The 23,336-nt window shown below is 36.9% G+C and overlaps 2 protein-coding genes across 5 annotated transcripts; both read left to right on the top strand.

Moving 5' to 3' along the window:
* Positions 3,289 to 7,418, top strand: LOC109709266 (phosphoinositide phospholipase C 2-like). The gene is made up of 9 exons (XM_020231416.1): positions 3,289 to 3,673; positions 4,816 to 5,012; positions 5,172 to 5,307; positions 5,586 to 5,822; positions 5,925 to 6,172; positions 6,265 to 6,382; positions 6,519 to 6,668; positions 6,764 to 6,850; positions 6,966 to 7,418. The coding sequence occupies exons 1-9, from the start codon at positions 3,332 to 3,334 to the stop codon at positions 7,257 to 7,259; spliced, it is 1,809 nt and encodes a 602-aa protein (XP_020087005.1). The 5' UTR covers positions 3,289 to 3,331; the 3' UTR covers positions 7,260 to 7,418.
* Positions 7,922 to 23,258, top strand: LOC109709265. 4 transcript variants are annotated; one of them, XM_020231411.1, is made up of 28 exons: positions 7,922 to 8,341; positions 9,201 to 9,360; positions 9,674 to 9,766; positions 9,850 to 9,961; positions 10,055 to 10,217; positions 10,561 to 10,735; positions 10,862 to 10,957; positions 11,075 to 11,563; positions 12,002 to 12,589; positions 12,855 to 12,923; positions 15,129 to 15,245; positions 15,330 to 15,575; positions 16,034 to 16,081; positions 16,177 to 16,317; positions 17,288 to 17,446; positions 17,532 to 17,594; positions 17,670 to 17,777; positions 18,134 to 18,217; positions 18,298 to 18,345; positions 19,276 to 19,350; positions 19,732 to 19,827; positions 19,908 to 19,988; positions 20,386 to 20,457; positions 20,683 to 20,727; positions 20,827 to 20,910; positions 21,909 to 22,012; positions 22,437 to 22,590; positions 22,677 to 23,258. In XM_020231411.1, exons 1-27 carry the CDS (start codon positions 8,127 to 8,129, stop codon positions 22,579 to 22,581), a joined length of 3,876 nt encoding a protein of 1,291 aa, XP_020087000.1. In that variant the 5' UTR covers positions 7,922 to 8,126; the 3' UTR covers positions 22,582 to 22,590; positions 22,677 to 23,258. The 4 variants fall into 4 exon arrangements, with proteins under 4 accessions (XP_020087000.1, XP_020087001.1, XP_020087002.1 ...); XM_020231412.1 differs by lacking the exon at positions 19,276 to 19,350; XM_020231414.1 differs by lacking the exon at positions 7,922 to 8,341 and having other exon boundaries at positions 9,219 to 9,360; positions 9,863 to 9,961.

The following is a 23,336-nucleotide window of genomic DNA, read 5'->3' as shown; positions in this document are numbered from 1 at the left end:
TCCTGAGCTACCGAACGAGTTGCTTCTCTGATCAGAGGCTGGAACGAAGCACTTTGAACCCTCTCGCGCTCACTTCGTTCTCTTTGTGGTCCCGTTTTGTTTGTTTCTCGTTGTCTACTTTGTGTTCCCGTTTTCTTTTATTTTTTGTTTGTTCTTCTGACGCTGGCTCAGTCTAGAGGCCCTATCTGCTTCCATCTTATACGCTAAATTCATTTTGCTTAATGAATGAAGCAGGTAGCTTGCTACCTTTTTCTCAAAAAAAAAAAAAAGAAAAGAAATTGACCCGTTCCAACAACAACACCCACAACGTTTTTCACATTCCATGCACTGTACACTGGCCATTTCTTTCTTTTCTTTTTTTTTTTAATTAGATATAGGCGTATAGAAATTATCTGAACTACGGACCATTTTAACTTTTCTTTTCAACTTTTCAAAATTTTAATTTTACTTTCTAATCTTTTAATTACAGTTTTGAATGTATCATTTATCTCTACAGATTGAATTATAATATTGTTTCATACAATTTTTGTAACTACAAAATTATTAAAGTATAATTATGTTAAGTTTTAAAGTTAAAGTATTATTGGCTGATTCAAATCAAACAAATTAAAATATTCGATAGTAAAATTAAAATTTTGAAGATTGGATAATCGTTTATAATCCAGCTATCTGTTATATATAACTAAAAAACAAATTAAAACTACTTAACTCTTAGCTCAAAGCAATAAGAAAGGAACAAAGAAACTATTTAATCAGATGTGACTAATAAGAATGAATCAATTACATAAGCAAATTGGACCTGTCACCTAATTAATTACTTATATGAAAATAACATGAATTAACCATTTGACTTATCAAATGTGACACGAGGATGCGTGCAATATTGTTAAAAAAAACATTTATCTATCCTTGTAATAAATGTTTAATACCTTAATTAGTGAGGAAATTTATGCTATTCTTTTTTAAATTTTACACTATCATTTGTTTTTCTTTTTTCACTTTTATATTTGGAGGCTGTTTATCTTTTTCAACGCACAGATGTTGAAATATAATCAAATTAATGTTTGGCAGTAAAATAATATCTAAATAATAATTTCTTAAATTTGGCATAACTTTGTGTACATATTTTCTTTCGGAATTTATTTGGTAAGTGCGCATATCAAATTTGTTTGATTTCTATCATGCACGTAAAATCGTAAACATAAATTATTAAATAATATTTGGCACGAATCCCGAAACATCTTGATTTTTTATTTTTTATTTTTTTTTGTCAAAAGGTGAGAGCAGTTGTATAATAATATATACTAGTGAAGTTAACCGCGCATTGTGGCGGACTAATACTATAAAAAACAGAAAATTGATAAAGTAGAAATTTTAAAATTTTTTAACTTACCATGAAACATCAATAAATATAAATAGTACGGAAAAAGAGTATGAAGAGATCTTATTTTATTTTTTTTTGTAAAAATAATTTATTTAGATTACAATAGACTATGTAAATTCATTAATTGAAAAGTGGGCGGTTGAGCACATTAATCTACTGCTGGCCTGTTGGAATGATTTTCTTTGACCACCCGACCACTTGACCTCCCTCGCTTTTTATTTATTATTTATTTTTCCTTTCTCTACTTGTCTCTTTTCGATGTATTTTTTTTTGTAAGGAAGCCCCGGCTGCCTTTATCCTGTATGTTTAGTTCATTTTGCCTAATGAATGAAGCAAGTAGCTGGCTATCTTTTTCTCAAAAAAAGAAAAGTGAGCGAGTGGGAAGACGAAGCATCGGGCGGAGATGAATGGGAAGATGAAGCATCAGGGAATGAGAAAGAGAGAGAAAGCAAGGGTGAGGGAAAAACTGCTATGTGGCAAATTTTATAAAAAATAATGTACAAAAATAAAATAAAATATATAGAATATAGATAAAGCTAAACTTGTGGCACTTGGCAACGAATCCATCTTTTGTGCGCATAATAAAAGCTAGTAAGGGAGAGGGACAAGCAAAAGCATTTCTTATGGGTCCCCATTACTACTTAAAAATAATAATAATAATAATAATAATAAAACAAGGCCTTAAGAACAAGGATATTAACGAACAAATTAATTAATTATGGCGTCGGCCACTCTCACCATTAAATATTCTCAGGGCCCATTTCCACTTTTTTTAAAAAAAAATTTAAAGCAAAATATGTTTGGGGGAGCTAGTTCTTAACTACGTACAATGAAATTAACATAAGGAGAAAATAGATTATTAATTTGTTGAGTATAATTGATTAAACACTCATTTTTTATTAGTTTAATATAACATAATATCATAACGGAAGATTATTAATTCTTAATTCACATTTTATTAGCCTCCTTATTTCAATTAATTTTTTATTCGTCTAATTCAACTCCTTTAAACTCTATTAAAATACTCTCGAATAAATCATAAAATCATTTTTTTTCATTCGCATTTTCGGCGAATATCAATTGTTTATGCATATTGCTAGATATACTTTATTCAATCAGTACTTTCAATTCCACAAATTATTATTTTTTTAAAAAATATTTATTTTGTAATGATTTGGATAAAAAAATTTCCTCTCTCTATTTTTTTATGTGCTTAATTTAAACCCCCTAGCACTCCACTCGTGATACCCGTATCTATATATATATAAAATATAATATATATATATATATATAGAGAGAGAGTTGTGCTGGAATACTATCGGTAGCAAACAGGCTCCGTTGCAACCCATTTGTTTTCGATGATAGAGCCTCAAAATCGACGATCGGCATCGTTGAAAATGATCTATACTACTTAAAATATCTAGAAATCAAATTTCATACTTTTCCGATATTATTTTCTTATCCATCAAGTGGGTGTAAAAATGAATGGCTGAAAATGAATATTCTCTAAAAAGTGATGATAGAGATTTTGTAATCATGATCAAGAGTATAGATCTTGTTCTAAATAGTTTGAAAAATTTTCTAACCAAAATTCAATTGATTTGAATAGATTTAAACCGTTAAACAAAAAAACCCCTCATATCAACCATTAAAATTACTAATTTTGAAATCCTTAAAAAGATCATTAGGTAAATGATGTCGAAAAGATTTGAAATTTGATTTCTAGATATTTCAAGTGATATAGATCATTTTTAACGGTGCCGATCGTCGATTTGAAAGCTCCATCATCAAAAATAAAAGGGTGGCAACGGAGGCCGTTTGCTATTGATAGCATTCCAGCTCAACTATATATATATATATATATATATATATATATAGACACACGCATACACACACGCAAGGCACTCACTAAGTCACTATATATATAATGAGCTGGCATTCATATATATGCACAACTTATTCTGTGTAAGGAAACAAAAAAATTTGATCATGACAACGTACAGGATCTGCTGCTGCTTCTGGCGCCGGTACAAGCCGGCGTCGGACGAGCCGCCGGAGGCGATAAAGGCCGTGTTTGCGAAGTATGCGGATCAGAGCGGCACGATGGGGGTCGAGCAGCTGCGGCGGTTCATGGTGGAGGTGCAGGGGGAGGCTGTCGAGAGCGCGGAGGCCGCGGCCCGCGACGTGCTCGACGGCTTCAGGCACTTCAGGAGGAAGGGACTCTCACTCGACAGCTTCTTCAATTACCTCGCCGGTAACGAAAACACCGCCTTGTACTCCACTTCCCTCGTAAGTATATATACAAACATATACATATATAGAACTGGACTATGATGCTTCTAATAGCACTGAGTCATTGATGTTTATGAATTTTTGGCATTTGTATGAATATTTGTAGAGTTAGGATTTTAGTGATCAGTTCAGATTTAGTGAGTGGTTGGTGGAATAGTATGATTTAAAATATCAAATTGATTCTATCTGATGGCAAGAAATGTTACACACACATATCTCTTTTATATATATATATATATATATATATATATATATATATATATATATAATTTATTTATTTGTTTTATTATTTTTTTATCACTCATAAATGACAAAATTGAATTTTGTGATCATTGAAACTTGTCATTAATTTCGTATGCTATCACCCTATATAATTAACAAAGTTTTTTTTCTCTTTTTTTCTTGTAGGAATCGAGTAATTTGGAGTGCTAAGAAACGAATATTAGTGCCTAAATTTGTGCTTGCATCAATACTACGCGACTCCTAAGAATTAATATCCCTTCATTTAGACATGTAAATGTAAATTAATATATGAAATTAAAAGGTAATATTTAAAGGTTGCTTAAGAACCTACTGGGCCGAAAAAAAGAACGGGACGTTTTCATTTTGTTTGATCCGGCCCAATAGGCTCGGGCACATGTGGGCCCATCAACCGATAACAATCAAAGCGCCAATTAAAATTTAGATTCTATTTGAAATTCAAAGAAAAAAATTCATCAAAAAATTTAAAAATTAATTCAAAATTTCAAAATTGTAATTAAAAATTAAAAATTAAATTTGGATTTAAATTTAGAATTCGAGATAAAAATTCAAATTTAATTTTGACTCATTTTTAGTTGTGTATTCTATTTAATTTTGTCTGGGATGTAATTTTGAAAATTATTTACATTCCTGTAAAGATTATTCGGAACATGATAAATGAAACAAACACGTTAATTTGATAAATTTAGTATTGTGACACTATTTTTACCATGTGAACCAAATGCCACTTATATTTCTCTAGAAATTAGTAATTTAATTCCATGAATTATCGCAATTTTTTTAACACCAAATGATTATGATTTTAATTTTTTTTTTTCCTTTTTTTAATGAGAAATTAATTTTTCCTTATTTAATAATGGTTTTGATCTTGTTCCTAGGTTCACCAAGATATGGGGGCTCCCTTGTCACACTATTTCATATACACAAGCCATAACTCCTACTTAACTGGGAATCAACTAAACAGTGATTCAAGTGATGTCCCCATTGTGAAGGCCCTCCAAAGGGGAGTTAGAGTGATTGAATTGGACATGTGGCCTAATGAAAACAATGATGATATTAGTATTCTTCATGGGAGGTATTATATTATTATTATTATTATCATCATCATCATATTTGGCCTTTATGATTATCTTTTTTGTTCTAAGTTCTTACTAGAATATATAATAATAATGTACATTAATTGTCACATGATTTTAAGTTCATTGTGTAACTCTCTTTTTTGCTTCATTTGTAGGACTCTGACTACACCAGTTGGCCTCATGAAATGTTTGAAATCCATTAGAGAGCATGCTTTTGCTGCATCTCCCTACCCTGTTATAATCACTCTTGAAGATCATCTTCCTCCAGATCTCCAAGCTAAAGCAGCTAAGGTACACTCTCTTCGACTACGATCATATCGATAGTAAATGAGGGTTAAATGGTGCTACAGACTCGTTTTCGATCATATTTTCATGCATTAAGAAAAGAAAAAAAGGAAGTCGATCACATATCATTTTTATATGCTATTCTTCTACTGAGAATCCCTCCATAATTTCATTCTCACACTTGCGTGATTCATTAAATTTTGATACATTATTCGAAACTCTTTGTAGGTTTATTATCATTTTTTACACCATCCTCTGATCGATTGGTTTATTCGGTTATTCAGATGATACATGAAACTTTCGGAGAAATGCTGTTTCTTCCAAAGTCAGACTCCTTAAGAGAGTTTCCCTCACCTGAAGAGCTAAAGATGAAGATCATCATATCGACGAAACCGCCAAAAGAGTTTCGCGAGACTAGGTCTACGAAAGAAAGAGAAGATGAAGCACAAAAAGAAGCTGAAGAGGGAGCATGGGGTAAAGATGTCCCGGATCTCGACGCTGAACTCAGTGCTATTAGTAAGGTGACTTGAAAATAAAAGCAAAGCATCTGCAATATCTTTGTTGTTTAGGCCACTACTTAATGAATTGTTAGATCGATTATTTGATTGTTTGCTAATACACAGATTGATGAGCACGAAGCGAGCAAACGCTTTCACGAGGAGGAGGAAGAAGATACCGAAGGAGTCGAGCAGAGACCACGGCAACGAACCGTAGCTCCCGAGTACAAAAGTCTCATTGCAATTACCGCGAAAAAGAAAAAGGGCGGACTAAGTGATGCTTTGAAGATTGATCCTCACAGAGTTACGCGTCTTAGCTTAAGCGAGCAAGTGTTTATAAAGGCCACAGTTTCTCATGGAACTGAAATCGTAAGGTATTAGTTTCGGTTCTCTTATTGATTCTTATTCTGAACTTAAAGAATGAGGGGGCAAAGTCCAACGTTTTTGCACATACAATTTATTCTAGGTTCACACAAAGAAATTTATTGAGGATTTACCCGCGAGGCACGCGCTTTACCTCCTCGAATTACAATCCAGTTCCTGGGTGGATTCATGGAGCTCAAATGGTTGCATTGAATATGCAGGTGATTAGTGTTCCTATCTAACTTTTGTTCCTTGAGCAATTCTATGCATCATGTCCTAATAATTGACTGAGTACTACCATCATAGGTGTTAAAAGTTTGAACTTTGATGTTAGATGACTTAAATTTGGTTTGATAGGGATATGGGAGGGCGCTTTGGCTAATGCATGGCATGTTCAGAGCCAATGGAGGGTGTGGTTATGTGAAGAAACCAGATTTGCTATTAAATTCGGACCCAGATCGCATTTTTGATCCTAAATCGACATTGCGGATCAAGAAGACCCTAAAGGTAAGTAAACATTTCTAAGTTTCTCATTTCTATGTTAATGCTCACGATCAGTTTGTAATTAAGCTTATTATCAATTGGTATCTGTTTATATGCAGGTGAGGGTGTACATGGGAGACGGATGGCGATTCGATTTTCATCAGAGACACTTCGACCAGTATTCTCCGCCCGACTTTTATACGAGGGTAAAAATCGGAGAACTATGATGACACATGCTCGAAGTTTCGATTTCATCCATAACCACTACTATTATCAACATTTAGTACGTACCTGTTGTAATTTATCATGTATTTCGCGTAGGTGGGGATAGCAGGAGTGCCGGTCGATACAACGATGAAGAGAACACGAGCAATAGAGGATAACTGGACCCCGATGTGGGACGAAGAGTTCATGTTCCCGCTTTCCGTTCCCGAACTAGCTTTACTTCGTATCGAAGTCCACGAATACGACATGTCCGACAAGGACGACTTTGGCGGCCAAACATGCCTGCCTGTCTGGGAGCTGAGGTCAGGGATTCGAAGCGTCCGACTCTACGACCAGAAGGGAGAGCTGCTGCCGTCGGTTAAGCTGCTGATGCAATTCGAGTTCATCTGATCTGCTTTATTGATTTTTACAGTTGGTGTGTGATATGCATGTATATATCCGATGTATTCGACTTCGTAGTGTTGTTCTTGAAGCTGCCATTGTATAATGTGTATACTGCTAAAGATGGTTAAATTGTTTTATCATGTGTGTGACACATGCATTAATATCCGTGCATTTATAAAGTTGTGCGCGCTAATTATGTGCCTACGAAGGACAATGGACCATTCTTTGGGCCTGATCTTATACTTTAGGCCCATATGGGCCCGTTCTCATTCTTTACATTTCAATTCGACACCAACGACCAGTTAAAATGCGCCACGTAGGACCTTTCAACCCGACCGGGCTTTTATTGGGCCCTGTTCTAGACATACGGCCCATATTAGGCCCTTCCTTGCTCATAGATTCGCCACGTGGACCGAACTGTTCTCTGCTACTTACATCGGGCCGGGCCGTGTGGAAACAGAAACCTATCAAAAAGCGCCACGTGGAACGAATCGTCTCAGTGGATCATTCCAAAAGGGCACATAAAACCGGTGCCCACAACCAATTAAAACGCGCCACGTAGGACGGAGCCCCTCTCCCTGTTATAATGATCCGGCGGATCAGTATATGTCACACTTCCTCGTCCCCCACCCACCTCACCCCAAATTCATCGGCAAGTGTCGCGTAACTCGTCTTCAAGAAGAGACGAGCGGCGCGAAGATCTCTCTCTCTCTCTCTCTCTCTCTCTCTCCCCCCCGGAAACAACTCGCGGTAAACCCTAGCTCTCGATCGACTTTCTCCTTCCTCCTTTATGGAGGGTTTCATCCTCTTCCTCCTCGCACTGGATCGTGCCCGAGGCTAGCTAGGGTTTGCGAGAGGGAAGGGGAGGGGGAGATGGTGGCGACAATGGCGGCGAGTTGGAGCGACCGCGCGGCAAGCCTCCTCGACGCGGCGAGGTCGCCCGGGGAGGTGACCTCGCAGCTGCGGCGGCTGCGGCAGTTGAAGGAGGTGGTGTTGCACAGAGACCCGACGCTTCTCCCCGAGTTCGTGCCCCGGATTGCCGAGCTGAAGGGCGACGCGGCGAGCCCCGTGCGGAAGCTCCTCGCCGAGTGAGTCCGCCTCCCCCCCTTTCTTGATCCATTCGCCTTCCTTTTTCGAGAATGTGATGTGTTTGATGCTAAATTGGATGCTCTCGGTGTCAACAATGTGCTATTTTAATTTCTTTGTTGGTTGTTGTTAAGGAGGAGAAGTGATTGGTGTTCATGAAATCACAAGGGTCTGTTTGTTTCCAAAGAAATTGGAACCGGAAACAATTTTCTGCTCAGAAGGCTTGGTCTTTTTTGGTTGAGCGTAGCCCATCTTTTCTTGAAGCTGTTTTCATTTTTTTTTTTTCTTTTTTAACGCAAGTTTTACTGGCGGGATACGAGAAAGATGTTCTCTTTCTTAAGAATGAGGATCTCAAAGTGATCACGTGGAATTTTTTACTTTGGCATATTTGACTATGCCATGAATGGTTAAAGATTCTCTGATTGCCGTTTTATCATATACATCTTTTCTTGGTTATGACAAATCACGCTCTTTTCGAGGTAAGCCTCAAAAATTACTTTTTGGGAGGTCCATCCGGAGTGCTGTTTTAAGGCTTATTAGTTATGATTCTTGGACGTGTATATGGGATATGGACAAGACAAGAAACATATACGATGAGATCTTTCCGAATAAGGTTCTGAGATTTTAGGGACTGGGGAGTGTAAATCCATGTATGCATCCATGCATTCAGAGTGATGAATGTAGATATGGATGCCATTTTATCGTGGCTTCAATTTGGATATTACGATTGTGCAGAGAAGTCATTTTATCGTTTCAGCATGTTGATAAACTTCTATTAACTGATCCTCTATATGTCAATTTATTAATTTTATTCTTGTCTTAGTCTGATCAAAGATCTTGACTGTTTTTTTCCAAATGTAGGTTAATTGGTGACATAGGGTTGAATCATATGGAGTTTTTGCCTCACATGATTCCTTGTCTGCTATGCTTTCTGAAGGATGAAGCACCTGCAGTTACCCGACAAGCACTTATAACTGGGATTTCTCTATTTCAGAGAGTGTTAGAAAAAATTGTCATTCAGGTAGTTTTAAAATTGACTTTACTCAGCGTGAAATTCTACCAATTTCATATTCCATCTTTTATTCTGCTTATGTAAATTGCGTTTCAATTATGAAATTTGATTGTATATCATATTGATGTTAATATCATAGATTGTGAGTGTAATTTTTCAATACCCCTTTATCATTATCTTCGATTTGCAGTGCAGGATATGGAAAATTTACCAAGTAATTGTACTTGTGGCATAAAATTTTTTGCTGTAAATTTTCCTAAATTTGTATGTTCCGCAGAGTAATAACTTGACATGATTTTTGGCTTTTTGTTGCTACGTTCAGGGCTTATACTCAAGTGAAATTGAGGAGTCAATGAAATCGTCATGGGAATGGATGCTGAAGTTCAAAGGTGCTGTATTATCAATAGCAATCGAGGTAATGCATCATCTGTTTATGCATGTCTTATTTTGTTCATTTGTTTGCTTGCCGTCTTAAATAATACTGCACTTATCTGCTAGCCTGGGAATGAAGGAGTGAAGCTGCTGGCTGTGAAATTCATTGAAGTAATGATTCTTCTCTATACCCCGGATCCCAGCATTTCTTCAGATCCACCCCAGGAAGCTGGTGATGGTAGGATTGTTTTCTTTTGTGCAGACCTGACTTTGTTTACTTGACTTAATAAATCAAAAGCTCAAAAGATGGTGTGTGGGCATCTTGTGATAGGGTTGGGGTTCAACATATCATGGCTAAGAGCAGGTCATCCTCTGCTTGATGTCGGAGATTTAGCAATGGAAGCCAGCCAGAGCCTGGGACTGTTGCTTGAACAGCTTAGATCTCCACAAGTGAAATCACTTAGTAATTCAATGATTATTGTGTTAATTAACAGGTTTGCCTTTGCGAACCATATTTCATTACCTTTTGGCTCTCTATACTATTATTCTTTTCCTTCTTTCAATTTGAGGAAGACCATCTTATTTTTTAATCATCTGCATATATGCACTACAAGGATGAGCAACTTATTTTATAACGTGCATCTGGGACTTCCTCTTTTTTTTTATTATAGCTGTTGTTCACGGCCTTCCACAGAAAATATTCTTAGTATCTTTGATGTTATGCTCACGAAGACCATTATTTTTGCTTCTGTTTTTGTTAATTTTCTGATTAACATCTGTTTAGTAATCTTAGGATTTCTTCCTGTTCCTGGGTTGATTTGATGTTTTTTTTATCAGTCTCTCAGCTATTGCTAGAAAAAGGCCTTCATTTTATGGACGCATATTGCCGGTTTTACTTTGTTTGGATCCATCACGTACTGTTATAAAAGGAGTGCAGATCCCAGGTGCGCACCATGCTTTAAAGAATGCCTTTCAGGCATGTCTGCAATGTACACATTCAAGTGCTGAGCCGGTATTCCTTTTGGATTTTTTTGACGCTTGTTCTGTTTAAAGAGAATTCTTCCTAGGCTGTTCTTCCCTTTTTTTTTTAGTCCTTTGATTCTTAAATATTAGAACCAAATTTTCTTTTTATCCACAGTGGCGTGTACGATTGGTGGAAGCTCTGAGAGCTATTAACATTGGCGATTTGGCAGAACAAACAGCTGCAGTTTCTGAGGAAGCTTTACCTCGAGAGGTTCTTTTCTATATCTGACATATTATGTATGGTGATTTCTCTTATTAAACAACCTTCTCCTGTGGAGGTTAATCTGTTGATATTTATTTCCGTTAAAATTAGATGCAAAAATTGCAGGACAATAATAATACATCATCACAAGCTTTCAATGACTTGAACAATGACAATGGGCGTAAGAGACTTATATCAGAAGAAGTTACAGATGTATCTGAAGATGATGCTTTATCCAGTAAAAGAGTTAGACAAACACCTCTTCTAGTTCAGGAAAGTACAGAAGAACCAAGTCGGGCAATGTCCGATTCAATTCAGAAAGGGCCTTCTAATGACGGAAATTCTGGAGCTGTGCATCAGCTTGTAAGTATGTTTGGGGCATTGGCTGCCCAAGGCCAGAAAGCTGCTGGGCCATTAGGGATTCTTATCTCCAGTATTTCCTCTGACTTGCTAGCGGAGGTAGTGATCGCTAACATGCGGAATATTCCACTGACTTGCCATAAAGAAGATGGAGGAGAACTTATTCCTGGCATGGCTGGTGATAGTCTAATGCAACTATTTGCAGATATCTTTCCACTGTTGAAAATTAAGACATCAGTTTCCCATGATAATTCTGTAAGCTTGCCTCAATCATTGCTTTCACTTGTCCTGTTATTTTTTGATCTGGACTTTTTTTGGGTAAAGGTCTACAAACCTTACCTTAAACCTAGCATAGTTTTAAATGGGTGCCCTGAACTCCGGAAGTTCTGATTTTATAACCTAGCCTTCTTGTTTATTCGTCTCAAGTACCTGTCTATCAGAACTTGATGGTTATTTCAACATTTTTGAATGAACGCTCTGAGTCCTGACGGAATATTCTATAACTTCTTTGACAGCAATCATTTAATTCTAACATAACTTGACAATTTTTTCTGAAATTAAAAGTAATGAAAGGTCAGGTGGTAAAGTAAAATGAATATTTTTAGAGTTGACATACCCTTTTCAAAATGTACTATATAATTTAGCAATGTTACCTCTTTTTTAAAGTCCTTCTAATTATTCGTGCACTTACAGAAAAGCGAGCAGAGGGAAGAAGGTAGGGTAACAGCAACAGCTGAAACAACATTAGTCTCCTCTTCTGTTGATGCTGGTACTCCAATAGTATCTGCTGGTTTTCCTGCTGCTCTTTCGCCAGTTTCCCCTGCTACCGAGAATGGCCATTCAACCACTCCACTAACTATAGAAACAATTGAGAGTAATATACCTGGTCTTAATTCTGCTAGTTCGTTTGAGGAATCGAAAGATGCTTCTCATACTTCTACAGCAGATCTGCAAGAAATGAGTCAAGAGCATGTTGGAAATTTCAGTGATAAATTGACTTCTGATATTTCCTCAACTGGAAATATGGTCACGTATCTTTCAGAAGCTCAGAGTCCAAGAATAGCTACAGATGCAAGTCAGCCGCCAACTACTGCTCCTATTGTCCTTACTTCCCAACTTATTCTGCCAAAGATGTCAGTGACTAACATTGACCTTAGTGATGAAGCCAAAGATAATCTGCAGAAACTGGCATTTGTGCGCATCCTTGAAGCATACAAGCAAGTAGCAGTTTCAGGTGGATTTTATGCCCGTCTTCCCTTGCTTGCTCACTTGGGAGCCGAGGTAAAAATTCTTTTGCCATTCAAGCTTAATAAGTGACTTACTCATCTTGAGATTTGATAATGGTTCTACGGTGGCTATACGATTTTACTGAGAGATTTTATCTTGACATATAGTCAAAGGGGTATCCATATGGTTTTGCCTTTATAGGTTAATTAATGTGTAAATATCTTTTTCCCTTTCAAATTATCATCATTATTATTGCACCTTGTTATTTAAGTTTTATATACAGGTTTAAAGTACCTTATCAATATTACTTCTGTTACAGTTTCCTTTGGAATTAGACCCATGGGATCTTCTACGAAAGCATGTACTGTCTGATTATTTGAACCTCGAGGTAATTGCAGCCTTTTGTTATTTCTATTATAATGATACATTTGTCTAATATGTATAGCTTATGACCTATCATATGAGTTTGATGCTAGCTCGATCATTGCAATTTAGGCTGCTTGATGGATGAGAACTGTAAGGAAGCACCAGGTTATGTGATTTTAGGTACTAAATATTGTACTTAAAAAGTGTCGTAGATCCATAATTGATGGAGCTGGCAACACAGCTACATATATATACACCATACATGAACGTCCATCTAAATTTTTCAGTAATTCAAGATTTTGCTAAATGGCACTCTGGATTAGACAAGTGTACTGGTCTTCGCCGTCTATTCTATAATTTTCAAATATATTGTACCTTGAGTCTTAAACATTATTTTGGCATCTAAGTTCACTTGAAGTAAGGTTCAAAGTGCCACCCCGTGCCGTACGGCATGGTATGGCACGTACCATGCCCCCAATATAGGGGCACGGTACTGGCGGGGNNNNGGGGGGGGGGGGGGGGGGGGGGGGGGGGGGTGGTGGTCTTGCAGGACCCCCTTTGCCGCGATACCCTTTTGGGTATCGCAGTATGGTGCCGACTGTGCTGAAATTTTTTTTTTCTTTTCTCCCCTTAACACCCCCCACACCCCAAAACTGTGCTGCCACCCCCTCCGCGCCCGTTGCCCATGCCCGGTCTCGTCAATGGTTTTTTTTTTTTTGGTGTTTTTTTCTTTTTCTTCGCCCCTACTGTGCACCACCCCCTTTCCCGCTGATTGGGTTTTTTGTCTTTTTTGGTGGTCCCCTTTATTCGGGGGGGGGGTGGTATCTTTTTTTTTGTGTGTTTTTTTTAATTTTTTTTCGTCCCCCTCTCCTTCCCACACCGGATGGTTTTGGATTTTTTTTTTCTCCCTCTACCGCTGGGTTTTCTCTTTTTGTTTTTTTTGGTTTTTTTTAAATTTATTCCTTCCTCTCTCCCTCTGACATCTGATTTTTTTTTTTTTCCCTTCCCCTCCTGATGGGTTCTTTTTTTTTGGTGGGTTTATTTTTTTTCACCTCTCAACCCCCGATGTGTGTAATTTTTTTTTGTTTTTTATGGTTTTTTTTCCCTCCCCTCCTCCCCCCACGTGTTTTTTTTTTTTTTTTTTTTTTTTTTTTGGTTCTCTCTTTGTTTTCTATCTGAAAATTAAATATTAACGAAAAAAGATGATGATGCCTTGAGAAGAAGCATCGATTGTATCGCATGTGTATATATATATATATATATGACTGTATGTACGTATGTATGTATGTATTTATGTGCGCGCTGGTGCACGTACGTACCTAGGAATGACGAGTGACGAGGAAATAGGAAGGGTGCCGGAGCTTGGGCCGTCGGAGGTAGGCGGGCCGTCGACGTCGGGCCGGGATGGTGGGCCGGCTGCTGGGCCGTCCGGCCAGGCCGGGGCCCAGCGTAGGCAGCGCTCCGGGAGGAGCTCCGCCGACAAAGAACACAAGCGGCTCAAAAGGTTATTTATTTATTGNTGGGTTTTTTATTGGGTTGGGTTTTTTTTCTTCCCTTTCCCTAATGGTTTTTTTTTTTCTTTTTTGTGGTGGCTGCCCCCTCCCCCCGGGTCCAAAATCCCGATGGGCTTTTTAATCCTTCCACCACCCCCTTCCCCCGATGGTTTTGGTGTTTTTTGAGATATAGCTGTACTTTACATATAAAAAAACTTATGACTATTAATTGGTGAGTATAGTAAGCTATATATAGATAATATTCATAATTATTTGACTTAACTTTTTAAAATAACATTATAAGAGCTTTGAACAAAAAAACTAAGATAAGGCCGTGCCAAAGTGTGCCATTAGGAGGCCGTGCCACGTGCCAGCATGGAGGTGTGCTTGTGCTGTACCGTGCCAGGTAACCATCAACACGCCCCCGTGCTATGGCACTTTAATCTTTGACTTGAAGATTTATGTACATTCAGCTAATATAATAGCATATGAATTTCTTTTCGTTATTCATCTTGTGGTACCTAGTTGATTAATTGCATTCTGCTTCTCATCAATTTGTTGCTCTTGTAATTTCTAATAATCTGAGTTTTCGAAGCCCTACCTGTGCATACATAATCTGCTTTACTCATTTCTAGGTAATTATCAGATGGATGATAACCATTTTCTGCAAAGTTGATTTTGTTCCTTTAACATCTCGATCTTACAAAGCTTTTCTGACTATTCCACTTCTCCAGGGGCACGAGTTAACATTGCGTGTCCTATACAGGTTATATAGGGAGACAGAGCAGGATCAAGACTTCCTTTCATCTAGAACTGCTACATCAGTTTATGAAACATTTCTTCTAACTGTAGTGAGTTTCAATTATTATATATTTTCGTTTTCCCTCTGCTGCTGCTCTCATTTTTTTGTTCTCAGTCGGTCGTTGCTTCTATAGGCAGAAACCCTTCGTGATACATTTCCAGCATCTGATAAATCACTTGGTAGATTGCTTTGTGAGGTGCCTTACCTACCTGAAGGCATATTGAAGCTTTTAGAGGGCTTATGTTCTCCCAAGAGTAATGTGAGGCAAGACAGAGAATCGCAGAGTGGTGATCGAGTTACCCAAGGTCTTAGTGCTGTATGGAACTTGATTGTTCAAAGACCTTCAAATCGAGATAGATGCCTCCTGATTGCTTTGCAGGTTCTTAAGCTTGAATTGTATATGCAACTTACGTTCTAATTAGGTTTTCTTTCTCGGGTGGAACCTTTAATTTTGCCAATTCCTGTTATTTAACAGGGGTATCTTTGACTAACTGCTTCTTTATATCATTATCCGTTAACTTAGGTTGCTTTGAACTGTTCTAGGAAGAATTGCTCTGAAGTACTTCTAGTTCATGCTCATTACATGAGGAAACAATTTCCAACTTCTCCTATAAGATTTTTTTTTTTTGGGTTTTCCTTTTCCTGTTTCTTGATGATAATGCACCTATCGCAAATCATGTTGTTCTGTGGGGAAAAAAAAAACCATCAGCCGCATAACTGTTTAATTAGATAATGCCCTAATGATTTTCTGACAATGCTAATTTCTGAGTTGGAATCTTATAATAGCATAGTATTAATGCTTTTCTTTTGTTTCCTGCTGAGCAAAACTTGTAACAGAGTGCAGTTCATCCTGTGGAAGAAGTGCGGATGAAGGCCATACGTCTGGTAATCGTATAGAACTCGCTGGTTGTATTGGTGTTAGTAGCATTATATTCTTTTATTTTTTGCAATAATCCAATGTTAACAATTATCATTCTCAGGTAGCAAATAAGCTGTTCCCGATGGCAACCATTTCTCAGAAGATTGAGGACTTCGCTAATGAAAAGCTTCGCTCGATAGTAGATGGTATTCCTGCTTTGGAAGTTGATAATGTGGACGGAGCAATTCATGGGGTGCAAAAGGTTTTGTTCTAAGTTATTTAGAGTTTGTCAATATCTTCTACTTTTCTCCCAAGTCGTCAGTCGTTTTCTTAGGCAAAGCACGCAGTATGTTTTGGAGTGCTCAATTGTTTGACCTAGAATGCATGGAGTTTACAACTCCAATAGGCATCATTTATTCTAAGCAGAACTTACTTGAAGCTATGTGCAGCTGTCATGGAATTCGAACCAGATGTCAAGAAGTTTTCTCTTCAAGTTTTCATGTATTCTTTTCTATATTTTCTTATTGCAACTTTACTAAATATGGCTCTTTGCAAACACTAGTACAATGCATTTGGCAGTATATTTTATTGGGCAATATGTGACATACTGCTGCGAATATATGAATGATATATCTTTTGTGTATTAAATAATATTTTCCTGAGCGGGAGGTCTATAAATCAGCCGGTCATTCTGCTAATTATTCGGGCCAAAGTGGGTCAGGAGGGATTCCTTAATCCTTCTATTCAAGTCTCGTTCGGTTTCACCAGGCTTGTTTGTGGGGGGACCCGTTGGTTATTTCGGCCAAAGAACTCACTGTTGTTCCTCTGACCATTACATGTTGTACCATGACACTGGTACACTAGGCTATTTTCTTGGTTGTTCCAGGTTTTATTCATTTTGAACATTTTAAAGATATTTTGGAATTCAGCTTGCTTGTGTAATTGGTTAAACAATGATTCAGTCACTTCTCATCACAAATAATAAATGATAAAATTTCATAAAATTATTCAATCCTGATAATATAATGCAAAAATCAGCATTTTTTGGCTGCACATTTGGCAAAACCAACATTACAACTTAAAAAAAAAATTTCTTTGTCCATTCTTCCAAAAGTTTAGCAGGGCAATAGGCATCACGAAACAGGTTTTAGCACAATTCAGTTTCCCCACGGTATGTTGCCGTGAAGTTACTTTCTGTCTTTTCTTGATAATTCATCTGTTGTACTTTACAGGATGCTGATTCAGAAAAGTCTGGCAACGAAGAGCAACCTGTGCATGGTGTTGCTAGCGATGAACACATTTCTGATGGCCAATTAGCTGAAAATGCAATATCATCTTCACTAGTGGAGGCTCAACGCTGCATGTCTTTGTATTTCGCACTTTGCACCAAAGTACATAATATAATCTTTGTCACGAATTTTAATTCTAGTTATTTCCGCCTTTATCGAAGTTTTCTTTGACCTTGTCGTATTGTAGAAGCATTCCCTTCTTCGGCAAATTTTCACAATTTACAAAAGCATTCCAAAGGATGGAAAACAGGTTTCTTCAGTCTTCCTCTGGTATTTCCTTTCCTGTTCCATATATTCTGGTTTTGTAATTACATAAATTATGCAGGCAGTCCATCGACAAATACCAATACTTATTCGTACAATTGGCTCCTCACCGGAAGTAATTAGTATCGTCTTAGATCCACCTGCTGGAAGTGAGAGTCTTCTCATGCAGGTTCTGTAACTTATCTTTATGCAATGGCTTCAGCACCACTAATTTCTGTCTCGAACAGATGAAATTCGTTCACTATTTTTTGGTACTACTGGGTACTGTGAAATAAGTGCTTCAAAATAATTTATCAGTCCTGCCTATTTTAGCGAGAAACAATACAACGAAACAGAGCTGGTTTAGCTGCTTCTATGATTTCTTTCCTATTTTTAAACTTCATTTGAAAAGGGAAAGGAATTGCATTGTAGATCACTTCTTAACTTCAACTATATGCATTATAGATGGTTTAGTTTCTTTCTTTCTTTGCTTCTTTCCTCTTTCCTGCATTTTAATGATTATATATTAGCATAAAACTTGAGCAGGTTCTACAGACGCTCGCTGATGGAGCAGTTCCTTCGCAAGATCTGATTTCTTCCGTGAAGAAATTATACTATTCCAAAATGAAGGTACCATCAGTTGGTTTCTCCTAAAGCAACTTCACTCCCCTTTCTTTCTTGTATATGATTTGAGACTGTCTTAACTGCAGGATGTGGAGATTCTTCTTCCTGTATTGCCATTCTTGTCCAAAGATGCGGTTAGTTGACCAGCAGAAGCATGCATTCATACTTAGGGACATCATTTCTATCAAGCACGTTATGAATTGCTCTTCTTTGTTGCATATTTGTCGATCCTGCAGTATGCAATTTGTCTTGTCAACCAGTTTTTTTATGAACTTATTTTTTTTGTCTGTTGTACTGCATAATGTTGCTGATGTTGCAAATGTTAGTTAACCTTGGGATAAACTTACTGGATTATTTCTGATGATTGAGCTGGTTGATATTTTGGAGGAGAGCTAGGGACAATGTCGCTGCACATTGTCCACTCCCGTCCAAATTGTAATCTCTTCTCAAGCTTTTCCCTAGGCAAAGCCTATACCTGAATAACAAACTCAAGGATGCTAGCAAAGTACTTGGACGATGGCAAGCTTTAGATATTTATTATGCTCTGTATGGGCACCATAAGATTTTTCCCCTAGGCAAACCTATGTTTGTCTCAGCTCCTATTAAGAAAGCTCCTCGATGCTGATTTTATTCAACTTATAGCTTTAATAGCTTGCAGTTGATAAGAATAATTTAGGGACCTCTCCAAAGCTACCCCAAAATTTTTAGCGAAGCATGTAAATTATGCTTGCTCCAACTTTAACAACAGACTGCCTAACACACTATCAATGACTGCCTAACACACTATCAATTGATGTAGACGTATTGCAACAATTCCTAAGCAACTTATGTTGGTGCACTCAGTATGGCTAATTTTTCTGCATCCTTTCTAATGTTGATTAAATTGTGTCATTCAACACTGTTATTTGCTGAAAACATTCTGGAAGTGTCTTATTTTCTTATTTAGGAGTCCAACTTCCAAGCCTGATTACATCATTATGCTTCTTTTGTTCTAGTTTCCCTGGAAGTTTAACTTGTGAGAGTTGATAATGATACTTATTCTGTTTATCTTTGTATGCTTTTAGATTCTTCCTGTCTTCCCTAGCATTGTAAATCTTTCTCCAGATAAGTTCCAAGTAGCCCTTGCTCGTTTGCTGCAGGTACTGTTTCTGGAAATTTTTGTCCTACCAATTTGTGGTTTCTATTATATAATACAATTAAATATGGTTGTTTTGATTTGTGCATCATTTTCTGTTTTGGTTTCCATTTTTCTTTTGCTATTTCCAACTCGCTACGGATCTTGGATTTGCAAAATGAAAAAAAAGAACATAGTATATAGTGTTTTGTTCTTGCCTTATTGAGTATATGTTTATTTTTTGTGTTATTTTTCATTGTCATTTTTTTAGCTAGTATTTGTTTTTTGACCTTGCGATGTTCATCTTTTCTTCAGCGTCTCTCTTGCTTAATATAGTTTTTTCTCTTCACTCTTCTAAGATATAATTTTATCGAAATTGATTTTTCTTCACTTTTGTTTGTTTCAGAGATCACCACATAATAATCCCCCTCTCACTCCTTCTGAAGTTTTAATTGCTATTCATGGAATAGATCCCGAGAAAGACGGAATACCTCTGAAAAAGGTTCTAGATTTTTCATTTTATTTTTAACTCATCTTCCTCATGTTAGCTTTGAGTTAAATAGAGGTAAGTTTATTATGCAGGTTATGGATGCTTGCTCTGCTTGTTTTGAGCAGCGGCAGGTTTTCACCCATCAGGTTCTGGCTAAGGTCTTGAATCAGTTAGTATGTATCTCAAATGCCGAGCCCTTCTCATTGAATAATTATGAGATATTTATGCATATACCGCTGGAAAATTATCTATCTACATATATATCCGTGCAAAATCTGATTTTGTATGTGCCCTTTAGAAACTTAAATTTCTTATATATGCACCCATATGCATACAAAAATGCTGATCTTTGAAGACTTTTTAATGCGAAATCAAGTAATCAACTTCCTTCATGAATTCGAAAACTACCAACTTAAAGGTATTTTTGGAGAAAAGAAAAAAACTGTTCAAAGGGGGGACGGGAGCGTGTATATATATATATATATGAATTGATAGTTTGTAGGAACCTATATGTAAAAGCCCCTCCTGTTTTTATGATGATGTTTCTGATACGAATTACTATATTTGCAGGTTGAACAGATACCTCTCCCATTGTTATTCATGCGAACGGTTATACAAGCAATAGGTGCATTCCCTTCCTTGGTGAGTCATAAGTAATTTTTCCTTTTAAGTTGAAGCATCTGAGTTTTAAGTAATTCTGTTAGACTATGGCTTTACTCGTTTTTGTATATTATTCTAGTTTTGCTTCCCAGTTTTTTGCTGCTTTCTGCATGGACTATGATAGTAGTTATATTTTTGTAGTCAGTCATGCATACATACATACATACATACATACTGATGGTGCCACAATTGAGCTTTTTTTTTCAGGTAGACTTTGTAATGGAGATTATGTCGCGGCTCATAAGCAAGCAGGTTTTTATAATATTCGTTTTATGAATGAGAATACTCTTAACTAGTTATGTCTAGTTTAAGTTTTTCTTGATATCCAATATTGGCTTAAAATTGCTGCAGATATGGAAATATCCAAAATTATGGGTGGGATTCTTGAAATGTGCCATCCAGACAAAACCTCAGTCATACAGTGTGCTCCTGCAGGTTGGCTTTACTTGCTGTGCGTGATTTTTTAGTCATATTCTAGTCATATTTTGCTGGCATGTTTGTGACAGTTGCTTGTTGCTCTTTCTGAATTATTCCTGGCATGCTTATGATACAGTTGCTTGTTGTTCTTTCTGAATCATTCATTAGAAAATTGATGAATAAAGGTTGATGATTACGTGACTGCTTTATTTGCCTTGCCTTTGGAGTAAGATGCATCTAAGGAGCTTAGCTATAAATAGGATTGGTCATGACCCCATTTAAGTTTTATCCTTTTTAAATCATAACAATTTAGTCCCTAGAGTTTGTCATGCAGGACAATTACGGTTTCTCCAAGTGTACTGTTTGAGAAAGGCACCATGCAAACCTTAAGGGGTGATTTGTCCAATGATTAAATTGAAGTAAAACTTAGGGACAATCATTGAAATTGAAACCTTAAGGTTTTAGTGAAAATGGGATTCAAACTTCAATGGCTTATTAGGACGAAATTGAAATTCAGAACGAACTTCAGGGACGATTTGTGTCAGTAATCCTAGAAATACTGAGAGTCTGAGATCAAGTGAACTTAGATATGCTAAATGGAAGAAATTGTGGAAATATGTCTCGTTCATCAATAAGGAGGGAGTGTAATGTGCTTTGAGAGTGTGGCTTCTTAGGGAACACCAAAATTGATATGGAAAGCAATGTGACAAGATATGGTAGTTCTTGGTTTTGCCCCACAAGAAGATTGAAAAAAGATTGCATGTAGAACCGAATGGAGCAAGTTACGTAATATCAAAATTACGGAGCAGTCATAGGTCCACTTAATTCTCATGCATACGGTACTTAACTAATGCAGCATATTTCTTCTTCTATGTGGTCATGGTTTTGCAGTGGTTTATATTAGAGACAGGACGAGAGACATGCTTTATGCATTGAAGTTCTTGAATATGTCAATATTATGAATATAAATAATATCTACTGTATATTTATTAGTGCTCTGTTGTTGCATTCTCCAGTTACCAGCTCCACAGCTAGAAAATGCATTGAACAGAAATCCTGTGCTGAAGCCTCCCTTGATTGAGCATGCGAGCCAGCCAAGTATACGTGCAGCTCTTCCAAGGTCTATTTCTTTTAAAATATTTACACACGTGCCCCTGTAAAATAGCCTATGTATATATATTTCTGTGCAAAATCTGAATTTTCATATATGCTTCTCGGAAACTTAATTTCTTACGTATATAGCTATACAAAAAGTGCCATTCTTTAAATTTCTTTTTCAGCTACAAAACTAATGTTTGTTTCCCCATGAATTAAAAGACTCCCCGTCTTAAGGTAAGGGCTTTTTTCTAAGAAAATTTTAGATTAGCATGTTATAATATGTAAATTCAGGATTAGTATTTTACAGGAGTATGTAGGTAATTAGATGAAATTGCAGTGATATAATATTTGAATACCTCTTGAGTTCTTTTGTTCATTTTCATGAATTTAGCCACAGAATCTGAAGCGTGTCATATAATTTTGAATTTGATGTTTATTATCTGTAGGTCCACTCTGGTGGTTTTGGGGCTCGTGCAAGAATCACAAGCTTCTGGCCAGGCGCAGGCTAGCCAAAGCCAGGCTGCAGAAACTGGCAGTTCTGCTGCCGATGGTGCACAAGAAGTTACCCAAGAATCCGCTTCTGTCAGCTAAAATCTTCTTGTGAGTATATTAAATTTTTACTCCAAGTCCTTAAGTTGTGTGGAAAGTAACTTATATATAAAACCTGAGTTCTCTTTGTTATTTAGTGTTCAGTGATTTCGGAGGATGCAATGTGGTGTTAAACCAGATGAGGGATTTTGCTATAATTGCTGGCAGGCGTCTGTATTTTATCTGTATTCTCTAGGAAAAAAACATCTTCCCAAGTTGCTTGGTGGGGTTTACCTTCTCGGAAGAATTTTTAGGTTGTATACAACTAACAGTAGAAAAATATGATTAGCCTAGCGACATGTAAGTGTTAGTTGGAAACAGTAAGAATTCCTTGGGCAATTTTGGTCATCGTTAGGTTTTGTATATAAGTACAATGAAACAATAAATTCTAAGAAAAAGAAAAGGAACATCCGGAGGAGGTGGGCAACGCTGTGCACTTATCTTTTTATTTTTCTCACTCTGGTTAAAATGTGATGGTGCTAAATCTGAATATTATTTATGAGCTGTAATCATGTTGCTTGTAAATCGTCCTACTGCGGGCTTTGGATTTGATCAGAAACACAAGGAAATTGATGGTACTTCCATTAGGCCGAAGAAGTTTAATGAGTTTCGCAAAATGATTACGTATTGTTGAAACATTGTACATTCTGTTTAATTCATGATTCGCGTAGTTGGTTTGATTTTGTTTCGCGAAGAGATGAGGACTTTTGAAAGGTTCTGTCTTTGTCACCTATTGGAGCAAAATGTCTTTTATTGTG

The sequence above is a fragment of the Ananas comosus genome, linkage group 4 (genome assembly GCF_001540865.1).
Source record: "Ananas comosus cultivar F153 linkage group 4, ASM154086v1, whole genome shotgun sequence".
Classification (NCBI taxonomy): Eukaryota; Viridiplantae; Streptophyta; class Magnoliopsida; order Poales; family Bromeliaceae; genus Ananas; species Ananas comosus.
Note: the sequence above shows the minus strand (reverse complement) of the source record. Positions and strands in the feature narration are given on the sequence as shown.